At 39.2% G+C, this 18,070-nt stretch overlaps 1 protein-coding gene and 1 pseudogene across 2 annotated transcripts in view; both read right to left on the bottom strand.

Annotated features, from left to right (window-relative positions):
- Positions 1-4,626: 4,626 nt before the first annotated feature.
- Positions 4,627-13,682, bottom strand: LOC115783207 (tetratricopeptide repeat protein 39B-like; annotated as a pseudogene).
- A 3,374-nt stretch (positions 13,683-17,056) lies between these two features.
- Positions 17,057-18,070, bottom strand: part of LOC115786049 (uncharacterized) — an 8,347-nt gene continuing 7,333 nt past the window's right edge. For both annotated transcript variants that reach the window (XM_030738062.1, XM_030738070.1), the window contains 2 exons: positions 17,435-17,511; positions 17,057-17,254 (listed from right to left, as the gene is read on the bottom strand). In XM_030738062.1, the coding sequence (XP_030593922.1) occupies positions 17,144-17,254; positions 17,435-17,511 (188 nt within the window). In that variant the 3' untranslated portion in view covers positions 17,057-17,143. The remainder of the gene's footprint in view (positions 17,255-17,434; positions 17,512-18,070) is intronic.

The following is an 18,070-nucleotide window of genomic DNA, read 5'->3' as shown; positions in this document are numbered from 1 at the left end:
TCCTTGCATCCTTGTTTCTGATGCTGCCACACCAGCAGACTGCAGCATAGTACGGCATACTTGCCACGACAGACTGGTAGAACATTTTCAACATTTTACTACAGATGTCAAGAGATCTTAGTTTACTTAACAAAAATTCAATTCAATTTTATTTATATAGGGCAAAATCACAACAACCAGTCGCCTCAAGGCGAGATGGCTCTGCCCCTTTTTGTATAGTTTGGCTGTATTCGGGGACCAGTCGAGTTTGTCATCTACGTGTAAACTTAGATATTTATATTTTGTTACCACCTCCATGTCCACCCCACAAACCTTCACTGGCTTCATTTCCTTTGTCTTAGAGGTGTTTAATATGAGGTGGTTTTTGTGACTCCAGTTGCTGAAGTCTTTATAACAAGATCCCTATATTCAGATTCCTGTCCATTCCTGATACACACCACAAAGGCAGTGTCATCCAAGTATTTCTGGATGTGGCAGGACTTAGAATTGTATTTGAAGTCTGCTGTATACAGTGTGAAAAGGAATGGAGCCAGGAGAGTCCCCTGTGGAGCACTTGTGCTGCTCATTAATGTCCCAGAAACACAGTTCCCTAACCTGACAAATTGCAGCCTTTCTGTCAAGTAGTCTGTTATCCAGGAAACAAAGAAAGAATCTTCACCCATCTCTGCGAGCTGGTCTTTGAGTATATTTGGTTGGGTGGCATTGAAAGCGCTTGAAAAATCAAAGAACAAAACTCTCACGTAAGCACCAGATTCCTCCAGATGAGCTAGGGCTCGGTGAAGCATGTAGAGGACAGCATCATTTACACTGATGTGTTGTTTGTATGCAGGACTGCAGGAGATCAAGTCTGTCTTTGACCTCAAGTCTCAGTAGGTGTAGAATCAGCCGTTCCAAGGTTTTCATGATGTGTGATGTAAGGGCCACCGATCTGTAGTCATTTAGTTCAGCTGGGCACTTGAGTTTTGGTACCGGTGTTGTGCCAACACCAGCACAATACAGGATGTCTTCCACAGAGCCCGGCCCAAGGCATTGGTGACATATGCGGCTGCATAGGGTCCCCTGACCACTATGGGCCCCCAAGCTCACCTACATTTGTCATGAAAGGTTTGTTTTGTTTTTATACACACAGCAATGTCCTAAAAGAAAGAAGAGACTATTCTTACTGCCCAGATTTGTACAATTGTAACAATACTAATTTAATAAGTAGGCTACTTGCTGACTGACTTCCTGTTTCAGCGTGCATTCAGGTAGTTTGGGCAGACATCTGCATCAGCACTTGTGACCTGATGGTATGTCAGTTATGGCCATTTGTGGATAAAGCTACAAAATAGAAATGTCACAGAAAGGACCTGTCCCTCTGGGGCAGAGCAGAAGAAAAAGAGATTAGAGGGAGAAAAAAAAAGACAAAGGTATGTTATTATTTACATATTACAAATGGCTTATTTACTAGTCTGTAATTAGGTGCATTTGCATAGTTGTGCAAAAATATATATCTTTTGGATGAAAACAGTCCAACATGTCCAAAAGCAGGTCAAACACCCTAAATCACATATTTTCTAAAAAGTCTGTGCCCTCTAGATTGGATATGCCATGTATTGATATTTGTCCCACCCTCCTCAGTGTCATGGACATGACATAGTTTTACAATGTGTATTTCATACTGAAATACAGCTTTATCTATCCATGAAGCCAGATGACACACATCGGTTAAACTGCAGGAATGTCTTAAAGACATTAAGGCCTGGATGACCTCTAATTTCCTGCTTCTAAATTCAGATAAAACTGAAGTTCTTGTACTCAGCCCCACAAATCTAAGAAACATGGTGTCAAACCAGATACTTACTCTGGATGGCATTACTTTGGCCTCCAGTAACACTGTGAGGAATCTTGGAGTAATTTTTGAGCAGGACATGTCCTTCAATGCACATATTAATAATGTATAATACACTGCTTTGCTGAGGTGTTTTTTGGAACCTCGTAAGGTGTTCATAATGAACACAGTACGAGAGGATTTTTTTTTAACCTACCTATCCTAATGTATCTCTTTCTGTTTTCCTGCCAAAGGTAGTGCTGGTAAAACGGCTGCATGACCTCAGACGCCTGTCTCCCCTGTTTGTGTCTGTCTCTGTGTTCTTGGATGGGTGTTCTGGAACGTAATTTCATTGTATGTCTTGACGTATAATGACAATAAAAAAAAAAAAAATCATCTTCTTGAAATATTAAACAAATATATAGGCTAATTCATGCATTTATTACTTCTAGGCTGGATTATCATAATTCATTATTATCAGGCTGTCCTAAAAGCTCCCTGAAAAGCCTTCAGCTGATATAAAATGCTGCAGCTAGAGTACTGACAGGGACTAGAAAGAGAGAGCATATTTTTCCCATATTGGCTTCTCTTCATTGGCTCCCTGTTAAATCCAGAAATTAATTTAAAGTTCTTCTTTTCACATTCAAGGTCTGGAATAATCAGGCCTCATCTTATCTCAAAGACCTCATAGTACAATATCACCCCAATAGAGCACTTTGCTCTCAGACTGCTGGCTTAATTTTGGTTCACATGACCATCTCTTTATGACCACAGTGTACCCACACAGTGCTACTTGTGCCTCCCATTCTACTCTTAAGTAGAATGGGAGGCACAGCTTTCAGGCCCCTCTTCTGTGGAACCAGCTCTCAATTTGGATTCAGGAGACAGATACCCTCTCTATTTTTATGATTAGGCTTAAAACTTTATGATAAAACTTATGGTTAAGACTGGATCAGGAGACCCTGAACCATCCCTTAGTTATGCTGTAATAGGCCTAGGCTGCTGGAAGATTCCTATGATGCACTGAGTGTTTCACTTCATACACCTCTTTTCACTCTGTTTATACCCCACTCTGCATTTAATCATTAGTTATTATTAATGTCTGTCTCTCCCCTCAGCCCCAACTGGTCGTGGCGGGTGACTGTCCCTCCCTGAGCCTGGTTCTGTCTGAGGTTTCTTTCTGTTAAAAGGGAGTTTTTCCTTCCCACTGTTGTGCTTGCTCATAGGGGGTCGTTTTGACTGTTGGGTTTTCTCTGTAATCATTGTAGGGTCTTTACTTTACAATATAAAGTGCTTTGAGGCGACTGTTGTGATTTGGTGCCGTATAAATAAAATTGTATTGAATTGAATTGAAAATACATTGTTTTTCAGTGGGCTTATGTACATGAGGCTGAAACAGCAATGCATTCTAAAAAATTAATAATCAACGTTAACCCTCCAGCATTAATAATGGTTAGGTTCAGGTGATAATGAAGTGGTATGAAGGGGGCCCCAAATCAGATTTTGCTTAGGGCCCCTTCAAGGCTTGGCCTGGCTCTGCTGGTTCTGAGTATTTCAGAAACTGCTGATATGTTGGGATTTTCCCACACAACCATATCTTGGCTTTACAGAGAATGGTCCGAAAATTATCAAATATCCAGTGAGCTGCAGTTCTTTGGGAAAACATAACTTGTTGATGCCACAGAAAGGCATCAGTAGCTAAATTAACCTATAGCATACTAACCTATAACCAAGGTATGCAGAAGCATATATCTGAATGCACAACACATTAAATCTTAAAGCAGATGAAGACCACACCTGGCGCTACTCTTGCCAGCTAAGAACAGGAAGTTGAGGCTACAGTTCACATAATAGAAAAATATATAAAAACTGGAGAACTGGAAAAAGTTGCCTGGTCTGATGAGTCAATTTCTGCTGCTACAATCAGATGTTAGAGTCAGAAATTGGCATCAAAAACAAAAACATAGATTCATCCTGCTTTGTATCAACAACTCAGGCTGGAGGTGGTGTAATGGTGTGGGGGATATTTTCTTGGCACACTTTGGGCCCCTTAGCACCAACTGAGCATCGTTTAAATGCCACAGTCTATCTGAGTGTTGTTGCTGGCCATGTCCATCCCTTTATGACCATCTTCTGATGGCGAAAGGGCTGGTGAGCAGAAATTGTTGTAAAGGAGAGCTGAAGAAAAAAAAAAAAAAAATATAAACCCCAACTGTGTTGAGATTTAAGTTTTGGGCTGTTGTCTTTCCTGGTTTATGCGAGATTTATGAAAATCTCAGGTGGGAATTTTGTAATATGGGACTTTATAATTTCATTCCCCACTTTATTTTGTTACACATGTAAACAGACTTGTATTTTAAATTTTAATTATTGTCAAGGAAGCATGGTCAATTCATGTTAATATGCCTAACTACTCTTACAAGTTTTTTTTTCCCCCCTTTGGCCGCTCAATTTAGGGGTTTCCACAGCAGATCATCTGCCCCCATCCCTTCCATTCTCTTGTCACACCAACCCTCTACATGCCCTCCTTTACTACATGCATAAACCTCCTCTGTGGTCTTCCACTTTCATCCTGCTTTGTGTATTTGATCAAATATTATCTCAACTTCAGTGATCAAATGTACAAACATCTCACAGGTGCTTTATATTTTGTGTCTGTAAGTTTACAGAAATCTTCACTTAATTAGGCACTCATTGAAATTAAATTCCCTTTTACAAGAGAGACCCAGGAACACCAACACAAACAGCAGACAGGACTGAACAGCAGTAGTAATGTTTATTCTGAAAATCCCAATTACCAGCACTGAACAAATGGAGAGCTATTTACAAAAGGTCAGTTGACCTTAGATCAGGACTGGGCTGTACTTTGTTATACAGGTATGTTTAAAATACTGTGTAAGCAGCAATTATAATGGCAGACTGGGAGCATTTTTAGGCTCATTTCTTCTTTAACTGTAGATTAAATAGGTTGTATATCCATAAATACAAGCTAAAATACCGACACAGCCAAAAAATAAATAATTACATAGATTTAGCATTAAGGCCAGGTGAAGTGATGCACAGGCAGAGGTCCAAGGACAGTGTGGGCTGAAGGCAACAGACGAAACATAGTAAACTGTGTCAGGTGTAAAGCCCTTTACTGTATATCAAGTTTCATGCAATTTCTTAAGCTGCTGTACGTGATGGTGGAAGTTTGGCAGCAAAGGAACCCATGGTGTTGAGTGCTGCATGAATGCGGAAATGCAGCCTTGACTCCATGTTGTAGTTCTTGTAGTTCATCCTACAAAAAAAAAAAAAAAAAAAAAAAAAAAACACCCAAAACAAAACACTTGTTACATATTTGTGTAATATGGCATTAAGCTACTATAACCAACAGGTAGCTGCTGTTTTGCATGTGTCAGTTGGTTTGGTTGCACTTGACCCAAATTCAAAGTGTGATTACTTCCTCCCATATAAGGAAATGGACTGGCATTTACACTCAGCCACTTTATTAGGTATACCTTGCTAGTAAGAGGTTCGACCCCCTTTTTGCCTTCAGGACTGTGGCACAGATTCAAGATGCTGGAAACATTCCTCAGAGAATTTGATCCATATTGACATGATAGCATCACACATTGCTGCAGATTTGTTAGCTGTGCATGCATGATGAGACTTTCTAATTCCACCACATCCCAAAGATGATCCCTTTGAATGGAGATCTGGTGACAGTGGAAGCCAAATGAGTGCAGTGAACTCACCATCATGTTCAAGAAACCAGATTGAGATTATTTGAATTGTGTGATATGGTGTGCTATTCTGGTGAAGCAACCATCAGAAGATGGGTACACTGTGGTCGTAAAGGGATGGAAATGCTCAGCAGCAATTCAAGCTGTGGTGTTAAAACGATGCTCACTTGGTATTAAGGGGTTCAGAGATGCGCTTTTACATACCTTGGTTGTAATGGGGGGTTAATTAAGTTACTGTTAACTTCCTGTGAGCTTGAAGTAGTCTGATCATTCTCCTCTTAAATCAACAAGATATTTTCACCCAGAGAACTGCTGCTTACTGAACACTTCCTCTTTTTCAGACCATTCTTTGTAAACCCTAGAGATAGTTGTGTGGGGAAGTCCCACTAGATCAGGGATCCTCAAATCCAGGCCTCGGTAATTCAGCCATTTGAATCAGGTGTGTTGGATCAGGGACATCTAAAACCTGCAGGACACCGGACATTGAGGCCTGGATTTGAGGATCCCTGCACTAGATCATCAGTTTCAGAGTTCTACATCTGGCACCAACAACCACAACATAATCAGAGTTAGTTACCCCCCCCCCCCAAATTCTGATGCTCATTTTGAACTTCAGCAGGTTGACTTTACATGCCAAAATGCACTGAGTTGCTGCCGTGTGATTGGCTGATCAGATATTTGAATTAGCGAACAAATGAACAGGTGTGCCCGATGGAGTGGCTGGTGAGTGTATATAGCATGTTTCTAGTCTTACTGCCCACTCAAAGTGCTTCAGATTACAAGTGACAAACTTAAAAACATTTTTTAATTTGCAAATCTGGCTCATTGTTTTTTAAGGTAACATGCACATTTCTTTTTAATCCAGGAATGGGCTGAAAAGACTTACATGGCATTTTCCATTACAGCAATGGCCTTGTCAATGTCACCTTTCTGCTTGTGCAGTAAGCCAAGCTCATACATGGTAAAGGGCACCAGATAGCTGTCATGCTTGATATCACCATCACTGCAAGAAAGAAAGGGGAGAAAAAAAAAAAAAAAAAAAAAAAGTGAATATGACTGCTACACATGCCGTGGTGCTCCAGCACATCTACCATCCTGATATTGATTTTCCATCATCCTTCTTGACCTGCTCTCTCTCTCCTCTGATTCATCCCTAGTGTTGATTGGTTGCAGAGGGCTCACTTGCACGCATCCCAATAAGGCAGAGCATGGGTCATCTCACTCTCCCTCACAGCATTAATCAGTTGCTCAGTTACTTTAGGTGAGAAGTCTGAATCAGATGGCCTATGTGGGGTTGGTTTGTGATCTTCTGTTTTGTTTTTGTTTTTTTTCCAGGGCTCCCATCATCTTGTTTTTAATGTGAGATCTTGTAATTATTTATGTTTCCATTTTTAAATGTTTCTTGAGCTGCAGCATCTTATGTTCATTTGAGCCATGGCTTTGGGGACGCTAACAGAGACAAAAATTAAATTCAATCACTGTCATAAACACGGGACACCAGCATGGTTAACTGATAATGGTGAGAAGTAAGTTCACTGTGTATGCTTAATGTTTTTCTGGCTACATTTCAGTCCATTTGCACCAAGGTTTTGAGAGAAATGTGAATATTTTGAATTCATTCAAGACTGATCAACAGAACTCTAAATGACAACAATCTATGGATCACTCAAGGAAATGGAGGTTGTGAAATATAAGCTAAGGGTCATTTTATTTTAGTTTGGAAACAAGGAAAGTCACACGACTGAACAGGGATACTGCCACAGAATAAATTATTTGGGAACTAGATGAACTAACGTTTCTGCTGAGGACTTTGAGTAGCATGTGTGTTGCACTGGCATCAAGATAACCTCACCTAGAAATGACGTGATTGAAGCAGATCTCAGCTTGGATCAGGCGTCCCAGATGTCTTAAGCACAGACCCTTCAGCAGCTGGATGACACACTCATCATCCACATGGTACTCTGACGGGTCTATACAATACACAGTAAGCTTTAAGCTTCATGTCTATATAAAAAACAAAAAAAAAAAACAAAACACTGATTTGAAAATTTTCCTCACTTGGATCATTTCTGAGCTGCTCTTCTGCAATCTCTAAAGTTGACAGGATTCCTTCAGTCAGCTCGGGTCTTTTGCCTACTATTGTGAAGCCATTCCACACATACATCATTTCCTGTGGAAACAGATTGTTGTTTACAAGTGAACAACAACAAAAAGCCTAATCAGTCCACTGAAAGAATGTGTCCTCACCAAAGCAGGGACGACGAGTTTCACGGGGGTGGAAGAGGAGTATCTGTGGGCCTTCTTTGCTGCAAACTTCTCAGTTGGAATTGACTTCCCAGCAATTCTCATCCTGAGGCCCTCCACCTGCCTTCAAACCATATTTCACAGTTACTTTATTTGTAGATTTATATCAACTGAACTTATAATTATTAGTATAGTTGTTTATTTCTTTGCACACCTGAATAACTCCACCACATTTTCTTTCAGTTTGTTCACTTCTTCCTCTGGCAGCATGCTCAAGATGGCAGCTTTTGAAATACATAGACAGCCTACAAGAAAAAAAAAAAAAAAAAAAAACCTTGAAAATCTTCTAATAGAGAAAAGAAATTGGATTACACGGCAAAGGGAGACATTGTCACATTAGATACCTGGGACCATTTGTTCTCCTTGCAGAGCAGGTTGGCGTATCGATAGGCCTCCAACCAGTTTTGTTCAAAGGAGTAGACCCACATCAGCTCCCAGTAGCACAGGTGGTGAATCTGCCGCCACTCTTCCTGTGATGCAATACATGCCAGGAACTTCTCCTGGGCCTGCACAGAACAACGTCATGAGTGACAGTTCTGTAAATGCGTACAGTGAGACATCACGGTTACTTACAAATGTGAAGTTTCCTTTGAGCACAGCAATCCTTGCAGTGTAGAAAAGCATGAGGGCCCCCTGTAGAGGGGAGAAAAAAAAAAAAAAAAAAAAAAAAAAAGGTTAAAAGTTTCCATTAAAAAAAAAAAAAAGTTAGAAGTTAGGAAACCCCACAGCTTACATTAGGGAACTTTTCACTGTAGGGTTTCAGCAGGGCCTCACATTCAGTCAGGTTTCCATCACCAGTACCTTAAAGAATCCACAGAAATCACTTTCAGATTATTAACCTCCAAATGATTGACAAATGTGGTTTCTTTTAAGATTACATAGGCTATTTAAATCTAGGAAAAAAAAAAAAAAAAAACAGCAGTCTCACCCTACAAGTGTGCTCACCAAGTATCACTGTGATGTAGAGATGAAACATCAGCAGACTCAGGGTGCTGAGGATGGAGCGCAGGCTGTTGGTAGCTGCTCCCTCTCTCAACTCAGACAAACCCACTTCCTGCAAGATGTTTATTTCTTCTTTAAAACTGACAAAATTATTACACAATGACAGAACAACTTCTTCCTTGGAGTGCTACCATTTGGGGTTGCCACAGCTGACCATCTGTTTCCATCTCATCCCATCCCTAGCATCCTGCTCTGTCACACAACCCTCAGCATGTCCTCCTTCACTCCATCCATGAACCTCCACCCCACCTTTTCTTCTTCACCTCTCTTGTGCACTGACCCTTGCTTTGAATGGCTCACCTCATCTACCTTCACTACTGCTACTCCTTGCATCTTCGCCTTTCTACCTTCCTCCCTCTCATTCACACAGATGTATTCTGTCTACTGCCTTTCATTCCTCTTTTCTCCAGCTCATACCTCCACCTCTCCAGGCCCTCTTCCACCTGCTCTTCACTCTCAATGCATTTGGATGTAGGTGAGACCACCTACCCTGTCTCCAGAGAAGCCCAAAAACTCCATTAGTCTGAGGACTCTGGATGGAAGCAGAGACAGCATCTGGTAATAAAAAATAAAATATACGTAAATCAAAACAGTTACCATTACCATAAAATATCTTCAATCAAACAGTAAATCGGCAGTAATGGGAAAATGTAAATTTGTAATATTTTTGCATGAATGTCAACTCTTTGTAGCTCTCACCAGATTGAAGGATCCAATTCCCATACTGACTCCACCCCTAAAATGAATGTGTGTGCTTCTCTGTTTTTCCTCATCCTTCATGACATTTTCCATGGCCTGGCAATCCCTGGTTTGGAAAGACATCTGAATTAACGTAAATATAGCAATTTTTTAAAAATAATTTATGACGGTCACTTCCATTATAAGAGTGCTCTCCAGACTTCTTACTTGAAAATCTGGTAACTGTGTCGGATTTTCATCCCTCCTTTAATGAAGCCTATGATGCTTTCATCAAGGAATGTGAGGGCAGCTTTCTGCAGCAAGACTTCAGCATAGCACAGCTCTGCATGCATCTCCTCTGGCAATGAGAAGTGCAACATTGTGTTATGCATGGAAAACAAAGCTTTGTTTTAAGAAAAAAAAAAGAAAAAAAAAGAAAAATCTGAATCTGTACACGATTCAAACCGACTCCATGTTCTCATTTTGTTTTTGTTTTTTTAATGGTGACTCAGTGTCACAGTCATTAAATTTCATTTAAATTTATTGTGTTTCACCATCAAATTTATAAATTGGCCAAGTTGTGATGTCAGCAGATGCAGTTATTCACCCACCTTCTGTCAAATTATCAGCTGGCTGTCTGTACCAAAGGTTAGTCAGGCTTTCTATTAGTCCAGTTTTCTTCCGAAATCTAAGTTAAGAAACACGTTCACAACTTAAAGATATCCTAAAATTTTACACTTTATGATACTGTCATTCTAATTATTGAGACATACCTCTGGCAGGTCTGCAGGGCTTCTTTCAGTGACGTCATGGCAGCATCCATGTCCTTTGGATCAAAGGTCATGGCAGCCTGCATCACCAAAATGCTGCTGTAACCCATTGCATGGTACATACTTTGACTCTTCCTAGAAGACAAATGCAGCAAAGGTTTGTTTTTTCTCTTTAAGAAAAAGTGTAAATCCCCAGTGAAAATACAAACCATAACATACTATCATAATATTCCAATTTCTAAATAAAATAAAGTGAACACAGTCAGGTTGTTGTCAGAGTATCAGTGACTTACCTGGGTTTTAAAAGGGCCAATGCATCGGCAAACCTGTTGTTCAGAAAGAGATTGACAGCAGTGAAAGAGTCGTTCACTGCTGCCTCCAAATCCATTTCAGGCGATCTGAGTAAAAAGAGTCAAAAATTAATATTCAAAATCTTAATGACAAGACAAATGCTGAAGCCGGTCTACAGAAGTTTGTTCTATGACTTCACGTGCATTTTTTTAAATATGAAGGAGAAATGTATCAGTACTGCATCTCTGGAGTCTTACAATAAGTAAATGCATCATATGATACCCCACAGGATATTTCCACAGTATTCTTTAAGTTTTGTATATTAAAAAAAAAAAAAAAAAAAAAAAAAAAAAATCAATAATTGTGCATTTCATTATATCTGAATCATTGAAGTACAAACAACCTTTTGCTGCATTAGATTTTCACTTACACTGCATCCTCACTGGGCTTCTTCAAGTCCACCTGGGGGAAAATAAATAAAGCTAAGCAAAAACATGCAATCAAATCTACCAAAACATGTAATTTAGCTTTTCCATTAATTTTACTTCTGAATGAAAAAAAGATAACTTTCTACACCAGAACTGATACAAATTTTGTTGATTAAACTGCACAGTAAATGAGAGCATGTATTGTACAACCCTACCATTATAAAGCATGGTGCCATTCGCCACAGCACCATAACCAAATGAGTGAGAGGAACTATCCTCAGAGTCCTCCGAGGCTTTTCAGTATTGGTTTTGCTGTAGCCTTTCAAAACCAGGAGAAGTGAAAGTGACTGAGTGACTATTTTTTTTCTCCTAAACTTCTCTCAGTATTTTTAATGTCAGGACCATCCTAGTGACAGTTCACCTTTATTTAAAACAAATATTGATAGTGACATTAAGGTTGTAAAGCTCACTGTTCTCTCCAAAACATCGTTCCTACAGGTACCTGGGCGTTCACCTGAATGACAGACTGGACTGGAGGACCAACAGTGATGATGTGTATAAGAAGGGAATGAGCAGACTCTACTTTCTAAGGAAGCTCACATCCTTTAATGTGTGCAGCAAGATGTTGGAGATCTTCTACCAGTCTGTGGTAGTGAGTGCCATCTACTTTGCTGTTGTCTGATTGGGGGAGGGGGGGGGGGGGGGCAGCATCAGTGCCACAGATGCCAGCGGATCAACAAATTGATTCACAAGGCTGGAACCATCATTGGTCAGAATTTGGAGGCGTTTGAGTCAGTGAGGGACAGGAGGTCAGTGAACAAACTGCTCTACATCATGGACAACCCATCTCACCCACTCCACTCCACACTGCTGAGGCAGCAGAGCTCCTTCTCCCTCAGACTGATTCAACCTCACTGCCATTGAGAACACTTCAGGAAAATGAAACCCAAAATCGGAGCATTGCTACGGCAGCACAGTTTAATATCCTATAAAACCTTTAACAGCTTTTGGTAGCTCACTTGTCTAGGTGATGAACTAGTTTGGTTTCACTGGGTTGAACGCTCTAGCAGGAGTTTGTTGAACCGTGACACCTGAAAATGGCAAAAAAAAAAAAAAAAAAAGGCCCCAAAATAAATAAATAAATTAAAAAAAAAAAAAAAAGGATAGCTTAAAATCAAAATGGCTGACTTACTGTTAGATTTCAAGTATGGCTCCAAGAGACTTTTTTTGCACATCTCAGGGTGTTACATGAGCCTACAAATTTTCAGATACATAGCTGAAACATAGACCCGAGGCTGATTTTTTCTAGGTGGCGCTATGGGGCTATTTTTGCCATATTCAGTGATCAGAGTGATAAAACCTGAAAGGTTTCATCATGACAGAGACGTGTGCCAGATTTCATGACTTTGAGCTTTCCAAGCCCCTCATCAAGCTCTTTTTGTTTCATGGTGAATCTGCATGACTACAGAGCGCACCATTAAGGGAAAACTCACATCACCGTCAGGCTCCGATGTTCATTCAGACCACTTGAGGTCTTGGGTCAAACTGGAGCAGTACATCAAAGTATAAAACATGACATTTAGAGTTCACAGTAGGTGGCATTCTAACAATTTCTGACTATTGGCATATCAATGTGTTCAGGGCGGTACTCTTATTAAACCAGTGAAGTTTGGATCAGGTTGGAGAATGTGAGAGTTGCAGCATTTTTCTTTTTTTTTTTTGCTTCATGGCGAAACATCGAGATTCGCCATGCTGCCAGGGTCACGCCCTCTGAGGAAAACTCACAGTTTTCAGCACAATGTCACACCAACTCCTTAACGGTTTCCAAATTTGAGATGGTTCTGTGTGAAGAGAAAATTGACTCAAGCTGTAACTCAAACGTAAAACATGACAGTTCCAGTAGGTGGCGCTGCGACTATCATTAAATGTCGTCATATGGATGTGTTCAAGGTCGGACCCTTATCCTACTGGAGAAGTTTGGTCCAGATTAGATATTGCATGTGTGAAAGAGAGCCAATTAAAATTTCATGTGGTCGCGCCCTTAAACGTTGATTTACATTCACCGACATCTGTAGTTCACGCCTAACCTAATTCATTAAAATCGCTGACTTCCCGCTGGGTGTAGATCATCGCTTCAAGAGAACTTTATTGTGCGTGTGGACGTGTTACAAAGGTGTACCAAAATTCCTACATATACGTGAAACACAACGATGGGGCTCGTCTTTTGCAACATTATAGGTGGCGCTATAGAGCCATTTTGGAGCGCCCGTGCCCTAAACTAATAAAATACCTACATTTCCCGAAACCTGACGCGTGTGCAAAATTTCATGAGTTTTTGAACATGTGTAGGGCCTCAAAACGGCTTTTAATTTATCCCAATAAATAGCAGAAGAAAATGGATGCATGCACCCTTTAAAAGCTTGCATCTTTCATTACTCTATGACTGGGTAACAAAAAAAGTTCAAATCAAACAATTATCAAAAAAAAATGAAACGAGCTTTTAGAAGAAGTAATCCTGGTCTCCACATTAAACTGTAAGGGAACCTACCTGTCGCAGTGAACTGTCTTCACTCTCCATTTGATGTTTGAGTTGAATAAAAAGGAGTCAAAACAAGTCACTGGAAAAAAAGATTTGACGTCTTTCCCTGCAGCACATCAGCAACTCTCAGCACTGACTGTCCACGCGCGGCTGTTTGGCATTTATCAGGTAAGAAGCCGGGCCCGGGTGTGGCGAGGATTTTCAGGACCAGCCCACAAATTTGTCTCTTTCCGTCACAGGAAAGCGTCGCATGCTCGGAGATTTTCTTTTTCTTTTTCTCCCCAAAAGCTCTCCTCTTCCCGCACCAGAAATGGAGTGACACTAAATGTTTTTTACCGCGGTGAAGTTAGTTTCAAGTTGGATATTGGATATTCAAGCTCCGTGGGGTTAGCGGCATCTAGCTCACAGTTGATCCGATTCAGGGACTCAGATTTCGGCCAGCCGCTCTCTCCCGCTCCCTCCTCTCACCCGCGGAGGTTCACTTAGGGACCATCAATAAATTTCCGATCCAAACACTCTTGAGAAACAAAAATAAATAAATTCCTTATCTTGTGACCCACTGACTCAAAATCTGTGTGAAATTGTTCTACTACACTAGACAGATGAGGCACACTCATTTTCTTTCCATTTTAAGCCTTTTTATATTTTTTAGCAATTTTTTATGTGAAAAATTGAGATTTTTCTTCAATAGCTTCCAGGTCATGTGACCCACTGACTCAAAGTCTGTGTGTAATTATTCTGCTACATTAGACAAATGAGGCACACTCATTTTCTTTCCATTTTAAGCATTTTTATATTTTTTAGGATTTTTTATAGCCAAAAATTGAGATTTTTCTTCAATAGCTTCCAGGTCATGTGACCCACTGACTCAAAATCTGTGTGTAATTATTCTGCTACAATAGACAAATGAGGCACACTCATTTTCTTTCCATTTTAAGCATTTTTATATTTTTTAGGATTTTTTATAGCCAGAAATTGAGATTTTTCTTCAATAGCTTCCAGGTCATGTGACCCACTGACTCAAAATCTGTGTGAAATTGTTCTACTACACTAGACAGATGAGGCACACTCATTTTCTTTTCATTTTAAGCCTTTTTATATTTTTTAGCAATTTTTTATGTGAAAATTGAGATTTTTCTTCAATAGCTTCCAGGTCATGTGACCCACTGACTCAAAGTCTGTGTGTAATTATTCTGCTACATTAGACAAATGAGGCACACTCATTTTCTTTCCATTTTAAGCATTTTTATATTTTTAGGATTTTTTATAGCCAAAAATTGAGATTTTTCTTCAATAGCTTCCAGGTCATGTGACCCACTGACTCAAAATCTGTGTGTAATTATTCTGCTACATTAGACAAATGAGGCACACTCATTTTCTTTCCATTTTAAGCATTTTTATATTTTTTAGGATTTTTTATAGCCATAAATTGAGATTTTTCTTCAATAGCTTCCAGGTCATGTGGCCCACTGACTCAAAATCTGTGTGAAATTGTTCTGCTACACTAGACAGATAAGGCACACTCATTTTCTTTCCATTTTAAGCCTTTTTATATTTTTTAGCAATTTTTTATGTGAAAAATTGAGATTTTTCTTCAATAGCTTCCAGGTCATGTGACCCACTGACTCAAAATCTGTGTGTAATTGTTCTACTACACTAGACAGATGAGGCACACTCATTTTCTTTTCATTTTAAGCCTTTTTACATTTTTTAGGATTTTTTTATAGCCAAAAATTAAGATTTTTCTTCAATAGCTTCCAGGTCATGTGACCCACTGACTCAATATCTGTGTGAAATTGTTCTCCTACATTAGACATATGAGGCACACTCATTTTCTTTCCATTTTAAGCATTTTATATTTTTTAGGATTTTTTATAGCCAAAAATTGAGATTTTTCTTCAATAGCTTCCAGGTCATGTGACCCACTGACTCAAAATCTGTGTGTAATTATTCTGCTACATTAGACAAATGAGGCACACTCATTTTCTTTCCATTTTAAGCCTTTTTATATTTTTTAGCAATTTTTTATGTGAAAAATTGAGATTTTTCTTCAATAGCTTCCAGGTCATGTGACCCACTGACTCAAAGTCTGTGTGTAATTATTCTGCTACATTAGACAAATGAGGCACACTCATTTTCTTTCCATTTTAAGCATTTTTATATTTTTTAGGATTTTTTATAGCCAAAAATTGAGATTTTTCTTCAATAGCTTCCAGGTCATGTGACCCACTGACTCAAAATCTGTGTGTAATTATTCTGCTACATTAGACAAATGAGGCACACTCATTTTCTTTCCATTTTAAGCATTTTTATATTTTTTAGGATTTTTTATAGCCAGAAATTGAGATTTTTCTTCAATAGCTTCCAGGTCATGTGTCCCACTGACTCAAAATCTGTGTGAAATTGTTCTGCTACACTAGACAGATAAGGCACACTCATTTTCTTTCCATTTTAAGCCTTTTTATATTTTTTAGCAATTTTTTATGTGAAAAATTGAGATTTTTCTTCAATAGCTTCCAGGTCATGTGACCCACTGACTCAAAATCTGTGTGTAATTTTTCTTCTACACTAGACATATGAGGCACACTCATTTTCTTTTCATTTTAAGCCTTTTTACATTTTTTAGGATTTTTTTATAGCCAAAAATTAAGATTTTTCTTCAATAGCTTCCAGGTCATGTGACCCACTGACTCAAAATCTGTGTGAAATTGTTCTCCTACATTAGACAGATGAGGCACACTCATTTTCTTTCCATTTTAAGCATTTTTATATTTTTTAGGATTTTTTATGTGAAAAATTGAGATTTTCTTCAATAGCTTCCAGGTCATGTGGCCCACTGACTCAAAATCTGTGTGAAATTGTTCTGCTACACTAGACAGATAAGGCACACTCATTTTCTTTCCATTTTAAGCCTTTTTATATTTTTTAGCAATTTTTCTATGTGAAAATTGAGATTTTTCTTCAATAGCTTCCAGGTCATGTGGCCCACTGACTCAAAATCTGTGTGTAATTATTCTGCTACATTAGACAGATAAGGCACACTCATTTTCTTTCCATTTTAAGCATTTTTATATTTTTAGGATTTTTTATAGCCAAAAATTGAGATTTTTCTTCAATAGCTTCCAGGTCATGTGACCCACTGACTCAAAATCTGTGTGAAATTGTTCTCCTACACTAGACAGATGAGGCACACTCATTTTCTTTTCATTTTAAGCCTTTTTATATTTTTTAGCAATTTCTTATGTGAAAAATTGAGATTTTTCTTCAATAGCTTCCAGGTCATGTGGCCCACTGACTCAAAATCTGTGTGAAATTGTTCTGCTACACTAGACAGATAAGGCACACTCATTTTCTTTCCATTTTAAGCCTTTTTACATTTTTTAGGATTTTTTTATAGCCAAAAATTAAGATTTTTCTTCAATAGCTTCCAGGTCATGTGACCCACTGACTCGAAATCTGTGTGTAATTATTCTGCTACACTAGACAGATGAGGCACAGCCTTAATGCTATTGAAACGAAGTACAGTTTTATTTTCTACATATAATTTCAAATTATTTCTTTTGAACTACATTCAACAGGGTAGAAAGATTTTTTTATTACGTGCACAACAGACATTTCCAGCTGCCTCTCTTTGCCTTTTCATATTGGTTGCTTTTGATGTCTAGGCACAGGGCATGAAACCATTTGTCACACCTGTCGCACTGGATCTGTTAAAATATAACAGAAAACGTATATGTTTAGCGGTATAGTAATACAGTAAATACTCCTCTCCAGTCACACAGTAGGGTGTGTACTTGCTTGGCATATGTTATTTACGACTTTATCAGTACCTAGAGTTACTCTTTATTTATGCTTCAGATTTTCACATTGACAACTCATACTCTCACCCAGTCTGTCATTTGAGGTCCCGAAACTGGGGGCTTGTAGGCAGCACACATTGCACAGCAAGTCTGGTCATCGAACACTGTAATCAAATTAGGAAATAAACCAAATATTATGATGAATTGTATTATGAAGTTTATGTATGTATATACACACACACACACTGCTCCAAAAAATAAAGGGAACACTTAAACAACACAATATAACTCCAAGTAAATCAAACTTCTGTGAAATCAAACTGTCCACTTAGGAAGCAACACTGATTGACAATCAGTTTCACATGCTGTTGTGCAAATGGAATAGACAACAGGTGGAAATTATTGGCAATTAGCAAGACACACTCAATAAAGGAGTGGTTCTGCAGGTGGGGACCACAGACCACTTCTCAGTACCTATGCTTTCTGGCTGATGTTTTGGTCACTTTTGAATGTTGGTGGTGCTTTCACACTCGTGGTAGCATGAGACGGACTCTACAACCCACACAAGTGTCTCAGGTAGTGCAGCTCATCCAATGCGAGCTGTGGCAAGAAGGTTTGCTGTGTCTGTCAGCGTAGTGTCCAGAGGCTGGAGGCGCTACCAGGAGACAGGCCAGTACACCAGGAGACGTGGAGGAGGCCGTAGGAGGGCAACAACCCAGCAGC

Source organism: Archocentrus centrarchus, chromosome 1 (assembly GCF_007364275.1).
Source record: "Archocentrus centrarchus isolate MPI-CPG fArcCen1 chromosome 1, fArcCen1, whole genome shotgun sequence".
Classification (NCBI taxonomy): Eukaryota; Metazoa; Chordata; class Actinopteri; order Cichliformes; family Cichlidae; genus Archocentrus; species Archocentrus centrarchus.
The sequence above is the reverse complement of the archived record's forward strand: the minus strand, read 5'-3'. Positions and strand labels throughout refer to the sequence as shown.